The sequence below is a fragment of the Dromiciops gliroides genome, chromosome 5 (genome assembly GCF_019393635.1).
Source record: "Dromiciops gliroides isolate mDroGli1 chromosome 5, mDroGli1.pri, whole genome shotgun sequence".
In the NCBI taxonomy this organism is placed as follows: domain Eukaryota; kingdom Metazoa; phylum Chordata; class Mammalia; order Microbiotheria; family Microbiotheriidae; genus Dromiciops; species Dromiciops gliroides.
The window spans coordinates 181,259,509-181,268,377 of record NC_057865.1 but is presented as its reverse complement, the minus strand read 5'-3'; the positions used below and the strand labels follow the sequence as shown (position 1 = coordinate 181,268,377).

The 8,869-nt window shown below is 34.3% G+C and overlaps 2 protein-coding genes across 2 annotated transcripts; both read left to right on the top strand.

Annotated features, from left to right (window-relative positions):
* Positions 1 to 218: 218 nt before the first annotated feature.
* LOC122729642 (translationally-controlled tumor protein homolog) lies at positions 219 to 1,294 on the top strand. The gene has a single exon (XM_043968615.1). The coding sequence runs from the start codon at positions 617 to 619 to the stop codon at positions 1,097 to 1,099; it is 483 nt and encodes a 160-aa protein (XP_043824550.1). The 5' UTR covers positions 219 to 616; the 3' UTR covers positions 1,100 to 1,294.
* A 1,727-nt stretch (positions 1,295 to 3,021) lies between these two features.
* Positions 3,022 to 4,045, top strand: LOC122728878 (transcription factor E2F6-like). The gene is given in 2 exon segments (XM_043967600.1): positions 3,022 to 3,560; positions 3,562 to 4,045. Coding segments are annotated over 2 exon segments (864 nt in total). The 5' UTR covers positions 3,022 to 3,180.
* Positions 4,046 to 8,869: the final 4,824 nt, after the last annotated feature.

Genomic DNA, 8,869 nt, shown 5'->3' with positions numbered 1-8,869 from the left:
TTCTACTGGAAAAAGGAAGGGGGAGATTGAATGGGGTAAGTTATCTGACATTAAAAAGGCACAAAAGGCTATTATAAAGTAGAGGGAAATTGGGGGGGGGGCAGGCAAAGCTTCCTTATTCTCACCAAAATTGGCTCAAAGGGGGAATAACATACATACTCAGCTGGATATAAAAATCTATCTTATCTTATAAAGAAGTAAAAATGAGACAGGGCTAATAGAAGAAGGAAGGGGGACTGATAAAATGGAGGGGTATATTGGGGAAGGCAGCGATTAGAAGTAAAACACTTGTGAGAAGGGAAAGGTTGGGGGTAAAAGGAGAGGAATAAACAAATGAAAATGGCATGGAGGGAAATACAGTTATCATAACTATAAATGTGAATGGGATAAACTCACACTTTAAATGGAAGTAGATAGCAGAATGGGTTAAAAATATCTGCTTTTCCACCCATTCCCCTCTCTGCCCGCCCCACCACCACCACCACCACCAAGTGTCACTCTGGCTGCATCATGCTGACACCAGCGAGCTAACTCCCTGTAGTGCTGGAGCCAGAGCCACTGCCACCCTCCTTCTGCCACCCTAATCTTCTAGGGATACCTCATCAGCCATGATGAAATGTCCTCTGACATTTACAAAATCCAAGAGATCACAAATGGGCTGTACCTGGAGGTGGAGGGGAAGATGGTCAATAGGACAGAGGGTACCATTGATGATTCACTCATTGGTGGAAATGCCTCTACTGAAGGTCCTGAGGGTGAAGGAACAAATGCCACTGTAATCACTGGAGTTGACAGAGTAATAAACCATCATCTGCAAGAAACAAGTTTCACAAAAGAATCTTACAAAAAGTACATCAAAGACTACAAGAAATCAATTAAAGGCAGATTTGAAGAACATGAGCCAGAAAGAGTAAATCCACTTATGACAGGAGCTACAGAACAAATCAAACACATTCTTGCCAATTCTAAAAACTATCAGTTCTTCATAGGGGAAAACATGAATCCAGATGGCATGGGGGCTCTCTTGGACTTCCATGAGGATGGTGTTACCCCATATGTGATTTTCTTTAAGGATGGCTTAGAAATGGAGAAATGTTAGCAAATTCCACTGATTACTTTGAATCACCTGTCATCATAACTGGCTGCTATTTTTTGGCATCTACACAACACCAGGACGTGGACAAACTTGGACTGATGTCATCTTGAGCTTTATTCATTTATTCCTTAAATTGATTTATTTGGAGTGGAGGCATAGTTTTTTAAAATGTGTCATGCCTAAAATAAAATGCATTTAAACCCCCCCCCAAATTAAAAAAATTAAAAAACCAAAATCCTACAATACTGTTGCTTACAAAAAACACATTTAAAGGGGCAGCTAGGTGGCGCAGTGGATAGAGCACCGGCCCTGGAGTCAGGAGTACCTGGGTTCAAATCCGGCCTCAGACACTTAACACTTACTAGCTGTGTGACCCTGGGCAAGTCACTTAACCCCAATTGCCTCACTAAAACAAAACAAAACAAAACAAAAAAAAAAAACCCCACATTTAAAACAGAGATACACAGAGGCTCAAGGTAAGGGGCTGGAACAGAATCTATTATGCTTCAGGTGAAAGAAAGAAAGCAGGGGTAGGAATTGTGATTTCAGACAAAGCAAAAGCAAAAATAAATTTAATAAATAAAAAGAGATAAATAAGAAAACTATAGATTGCTGAAAGGTAACAATACAATGCCTTAATCTTTCCCTCTCAGAACTGAATAAATCTAACCCAAAAAATAAACAAGAAAAATGTTAAGGAATTGAATAAAATTCCGAAAAAGTTAGATATGATAGATCTCTGGAGAAAACTGAATGGGAATAGAAAGGAATATACCTTTTTTGCAGTAGTACATGGCACCTACACAAAAATTGACCATATATTAGGACATAAAAACCTCACAACCAAATGTAGTAAAGCAAAGGGGGCAGCTAGGTGGGACTGTGGTGGATAAAGCACTGGCCCTGGATTCAGGAGGACCTGAGTTCAAATCCAGCCTCAGACACTTGAAATTTACTAGCTGTGTGACCCTGGGCAAGTCACTTAACCCTCATTGCCCCCCCCACACACACACACAAAAAAAAAAAACCCTAAATGTATAAAAGCAGAAAGAGTAAACATCCTTTTCTGATCATAATGCAATAAGTTAAATTAAATAATGGAAATGGAAAGAGAGATTAAAAATTAATTAGAAATTAAATAATCTAATCCTAAAAAACAAATGGATCAAAGAACAAATCATAGAAACAATCCATAATTTCATTAAAGAAAATGACAATGAAACAAAATTTATGGGATGCAACCAAAACAGTACTTAGGGGAAAATTTATATCTCTAATTGCTTACATCAGTAAAAGAGAAAAAAGCAGATCAATGAATTAGGCAGCAACTAAACAAACTACAAAATTCATAAAATAAAAATCACCAATTAAACACCAAATTGAAAACAAAGGAATGCCCATAAATTGAGGAATGGCTAAACAAACTGTGGTACATGATCATAATAGACTGTTATGGTGCTATAAGGAATAACAGGCAGGATGATTTCAGAAACACCTGGAAAGACTTATATGAACTGATGTACAGTAAAGTGAGCAGAACCAGGAGAGCATTGTGCACAGTGATAGCAATATTGTTTTATGAAGAACTGTGAATGACTTAACAATTCTCAGCAATATAATGATACAAGACAATTCCAAAGGATTAATGATAAAGCATACTATCCATCCCCAAAGAAAGAAGTGATATTGACTGAACATAGACTGAAGCATGCTCTTTTTCACTTTTATTTTTTCATTTATCCAATTTTTCTTATACAAAATGTCTAATAAGGTAATGCTTTACATAATTGCACATGTATAACCTGTATCTGATTGCTTACAGTCTCAGGGAGGAGGGAGGGGAAAAAGGGAAGAAGGGATAGAATTTGGAACTCAGAACTTTAAATAAAAAGTTTAATATTAAAAAACATTTCAAATTGAATATCCTGAAACTCAAAGGAAAGATTAGTAAAATTAAAAATGAGAAAACCATTGAACTAATAAATAAACTAGAAGCTCGTTTTATAAGAAAAAAAACAATAAAATAGATAAAACAATGGTTAACTTGATTTTAAAAAGAAAAGACCAAAGTACTAGTATCTAAAATGAGAGGGGGGAGCCCTGAAGGCCGCTTCGCTGAGGGCTGGGGATCCAGACGCCACTGCAGACGCCAAGGTCTGCCAGAGGAAGCTGGAGTCCATGAGCTGAATCTCCCAGCTGTCGGTCCACCTGGAGAAACTGTTGAAGCACTAAGAGTCACAAAACCTTGTTATGATGTATCTTTGGTTTATTTAACCTGTAAATTTATGGAGCTCATCAAATCTGCTCCTGGTGGAGTTCTTGATTTAAATGAAGTTGCAACAACGTTGAGAGTATGGAAGCGAAGAGTATATGACATCACCAATGTATTAGATGGAATTGACCTCATTCAAAAAAGATCTAAGAACCATATTGAGTGGATTGGATCTGATCTTGGTGGCATTGGATCAAAAGAAGATAAGGGATGAACTTACTGACTTAACAGCAATGGAAAAAGCTTTGGATAACTTAATTAAGGATTGTGCTCAGCACCTCTTTAAACTAACAGATGACAAAGAAAATGAAATATTAGCATATGTAACCTATCAAGGTATCTATAACATTCAAGCTTTCCATGAACAAATTGTTGTTGCAGTCAAGGCTCCAGAAGAAACCAAATTGGAAGTGCCAACTCCTAAAGAAGATTGTATAACAGTACATATAAAGATCACAAAAGGACCTATTGATGTTTATTTGTGTGAAGTAGAACAAGATAATATAAGTAATAAGATATTTGATGAAATGAGCACTATATATGAAAGTAAGTCTACAGTTCATCTTGATCAAGAAGGAAATCTACAGCAGAGTGAATCAAATAAAAAAAAAACACGAATTGTCCTGAACATTAAAAACTCTGGAATGATTTCAACAATTTTTGTCAAGTTGACTTAATTTCCTTTGTGGTAAGACTTGATTTTTTCAGTTTGGACTTTTAAAAAAAATCAGTTGTTTGAGGACTTCTGTGCCCAGTTTCACATTAACATTAAGACCAATAGTTTTAATAGTTTTCTTGTATAGTTATATCAACTTATTGTGGAAAATGGCTCATTTTATAAATAATTATGAAAGCATCATTTGGCATTTACTTAAGTGAAACAAGGACTTTCCAAATTGAAAAACAAGTTCATGAAAATAATATTTTGGGGGCACACATTTGTTTCTACTAAAACATTTAAACTAATCTTGAAATTGAAGAACATGTCACTAACTTTTTCTTTACAATGCAGAAAATGTACCAAGTGAAATTATGCTTTACATCATATGAGGACCGTTTGCATTGTGTGCAGTCAGCTGTTTAAATAGTAAAGGTGTACACAATAAAATTAAATGTGAATACTCCTGTTTTTGTGTAATGTTTAGATAACTCATGAAAAAGTGAAGCATACATAAATTATTCACCTTGTACAGAAAAAAATAAAGTGTAAATATAAAAAGTAAAAAAAAAATGAGAGGGGTGAACTCACCAACAATGAAGAGGAAATTAAGACAATTGTTATGAGCTATTTTATACACTTATATGCCAATAAATTTGACAATCTAAGTAAGACGGATGAATATCTACAAAAAAAAGTAGATTAACAAGATTAATGGAAGAAGAAATAAAAGACTTAAATAACCCAGTCTTAGAGAAAGAAATTGAACAAGCCATCAATAAACTTCCTAAGAAAAAAATCTCCAGGACCAGATGGAGTCACAGAAATTCTACCAAACATTTAAAGAACAATCAATCCCAATACTATATGAACTATTTGGAAAAATAGATGGAGTCCTACCAAACTCCTTTTATGGCACAAGTATGGTGCTTTTACCTAAACCAGGGAGAGCTAAAACAGAGAAAGAAAATTGTAGCACAATTTCCCTAGTGAATATTGATGCACAAATTTTAAATAAAGTATTAGCAAAGTGATTATAGCAATTTATCACCATGATAATACACTATGATCAGGTGGGATTTATACCAGGAATACAGGGCTAGTTCAATATTAGAAAAATGATTAGCATAACTAACCATATAAATAACAAAACCAACAGAAATCATGTTTATCTCAATAGATGTAGAAAAATCCTTTGACAAAATACAGCACCCATTCCTATTAAAAACACTAGAGAGAATAGGAATAAATTAAGATTACCTTGAAATGATAAGTAATATTTTTAAACCATTGTCAAGCGTTATATATAATGGGGATAAGATTGATGCCTTCACAGTACAACCAGGGGTGAACTAAGTTATGCCCATTATCACCTTTATTATTTAATATTATACTAGAAGTGTTAGCTATAGTAATAAGAGAAGAAAAGTAAATTTAAAAATAAGAACAGGTAATTAGGAAACAAAATTATCACTCTTTGCAGATGATATGATGTTATACTTAGAAGATCCTAGAGAATCAACCAAAAGTCTACTTGAAATAATTAAGAACTTTACAAAGTTGCAGGATATGAAATAAACCCACATAAATCATCAGCATTTCTATATATTAGCAAGAGATAGAAAGAGAAGTTCCATTTAAAATAATCGTAGACAATATAAAATACTTCAGAGTTTACCTGCCAAGACAAACCCAGGAACACAACTATAAAAAACTCCTCATACAAATAAAATCAGATCTAAACAATTGGAAACTATTAATTATTTATGGGTAGGCTAAGCCAATATAATAAAATTATGATCCTCCATAAATTGATCAATTTCTTTAGTGTCATACCAAATAACTATCAAAAATTATTTCACAGATGTAGAAAAATAAAAACAAAATTCATCTGGAAGAATAAAATCTCAAGGATGTCAAGGAAATCAATGAAAAGAAAAAATGCAAAAGTAGGTGGTCTGGTTATACCAGATTTTAAACTGTATTATAAAGTGATAATTATCAAAACAATCTAGTACTGGCTAAGAAATAGAATGATGGATCAGTAGAATAGAATTGGTATGAATTGCACTATATTAAATCACTACAGGGGGAAGCTAGATGGCGCAGTGGATAGAACACTGGCCCTGGATTCAGGAATACCTGAGTTCAAATCCGGCCTCAGACACTTACCACTTACTAGCTGTGTGACCCTGGGCAAGTCACTTAACCCCAATTGCCTGAAAAAAACAAAAACAAAAACAAATTACTACAGCAATATGGTATATGATAAACCCAAAGACCCATGCTTTTGGAACAAAAACTAATTATGTGACAAAAAAAACTTCTGGGAAAACTAAAAAACAGTATGTGGCAGAAACTAAGTATAGACCAACATTTCATACCACATACTGTTGCACAAATTTCTAAGTCCGATGAAAAAAAAGAAAAGTGAAGTCTCCAAGCTGAAGAAAATAGGTTTATTGAGAGAGGGTCTATCTCACAATAAAGCCAGTCTCAGGGGTAGCACCTGAAAGAACCCAAGCAGTAACAGGAGATGGTATTTATACCCCATAGACTCCTCCCATTGCACCCTCAGAGAATTGCAAATGGTACAGAAGAGGATACATTGAAACTTGAAAATTATCTTTAGTGGCAAGGGCCATCTAACCAACTAATCACAAGAGGGAAACAGTTAGTCCTAAAATATATTTCTAAAGAAACATGGTTAGGTCTTTCATCCTGAAGCATATTTCTAAAGCAACAGGCCATATATCTCAATGCTGATTGGTTCCTTCAGCTTAGTAGATACTATTTTCAGGGTTGTGATTAACCACAATGATCCTTTTGAAAAGGAACATCACTACAAAGCTGATTTGTGACCCTTAGTTGAACATGTGGTCAGGAGTCAAGTTTACAAGTACCACATTGAATCGAATCATGAAAAGAATGTTCAGAAGATAGAAATGAACAAATTATACAATACCTATGCTCAGTGCTAGAATTTTAAGTTCCAAGGGACTAGAGAATACTTAAGATTAAGTAAATCACTTTTAGAATTGAGTAAATCTTATTTTGTAGTCAATAATACTGATTATTATCAGTTAAATCACTCATATATAAGCGGTGGGGAAAATCTCACTCACATTATCAAAATAAGATCAAAATGGTCATATGATTTACACATAAAGAGTAAAATCATAAGCAAATAAAGAGAGCATGGAATAGCTTATTGATCAGATTTATGGACAGAGAAAGAATTTAGGACCAAAGAAGATATAAAGTGTATTACAAAATGTAAAACAGATAATTCTTATGATATAAAATTTTAAACCTTTTTGTATGAGCAAAATCAATACAACCAAAATTATCAGGAAAGTCAAAAACTGGTAAAGATTTTTTCTGATAATGCCCTCATTTCTCAAATATATAAAGAAGTGAGTCAAATTTATTAAAATATATGTCATTTCCTAATTGATAAATGGTCAAAAAATATGAACAAGCACTTTTCAAACAAAGAAATCAATGCTATTTTTAAAAATTCTCTAAATCACACTTCAAAGGAATACTAATTCAAACAACTCTGATGTACAACCTCATACCTATCAGAGTGACTAACATGACAAAAAAGGAAAATGTTGGATGTTGGAGGAGATGTGGGAAAACTGGGATGCTAATTAACTATTGGTGGAGTTGTGAATTGATGCAACCATTCTGGAGAGCAATATGTCACTATGCCCAAAGGGCTTATAAAACTGTGTATAGCCTTTGATCCAGCAATACCACTGTTAGGTTTATAGTCCAGTGACATCCAAATAAAGAGGAAAGGATCTATTCATACAAAATTTATTTGTAGCAGCTCTTATTGTGATGGCTAAGAATTGAAAATCAAAGGGATGCCCAACAATTGGGGAATGGCAAAACAAGTTGTGGTATATGCTTATAATGGAAAATTACTGACAAACAGGATGATTTCAGAAAAACCTGGGAAAACTTATATAAACCAATATATAGTGAAGTGAACAGAACCAGGAGACCATTGTATACAGTAACAGCAATATTGTTTGATGAAAAACTGTGAATGACTTAGTATTCTCAATAATACAATGATCTAGGACAATGACAAAGGACTAATGATGAAGCATACTATCTGCCTCCAGATAAAGAACAGATATTGCTTGAATACCAACTGAAGCATGCTATTTCTCACTTTCATTTTTTTTCCTTTTCTTTGAGTCTTCTTATACAAAATGACTAATGTGGAAATGCACATATATAACCTACATCTGATTGCTTACCACCTCAAAGAGAGGTCGTGGAGGGAAAGAGAGTGGGATAGAATTTAAAACTCAAAATTTTAAATAAAAAATATTTTTAAAAAGATCATAGAAATCAGCCTAGCTGAAGGGCTTCCTACTGAACCAGAGTGGCTGAGGGACAGGCAGAATACAGCTAGTGCCAAGTAAGTTAAATGACCACCACTATTTTAATACTATCTTCTCCTTCATACTCTAATGGTGATAGCCCAGTATCCTGAACTCCAGTCTTTGTAACAGAAAAACATTCAGCCAAATGTCCAAAGCCATAATCCTGGGAAACAACCCCTAAGGAGATGCACCCAGAAAATAAATTTCTTGTCACTAAACTTGGTAGTGTCAAATGGTTCACATCAGAAACTGCTATGATTTTATCAGTGGAAATGCCATTTTAAAAGAGTAATTCTAGAACACAGAATTAGCTCAAAGACCTTAATTTCACCTGAGTCCCTCAAGGAAGGAATAACATACTGATTCAATTGGGAGGAGTAATTTACCTAACCCTGCAGGAAAGTAGGAGGTGTAGAGGATAAAGAGGGAAGGATGAA

Coding starts and splice junctions, on each gene's coding strand:
- LOC122729642 (XM_043968615.1), top strand. CDS start 617: ATGTCCTCTGACATTTACAAAATCCAAGAGATCACAAATGGGCTGTAC.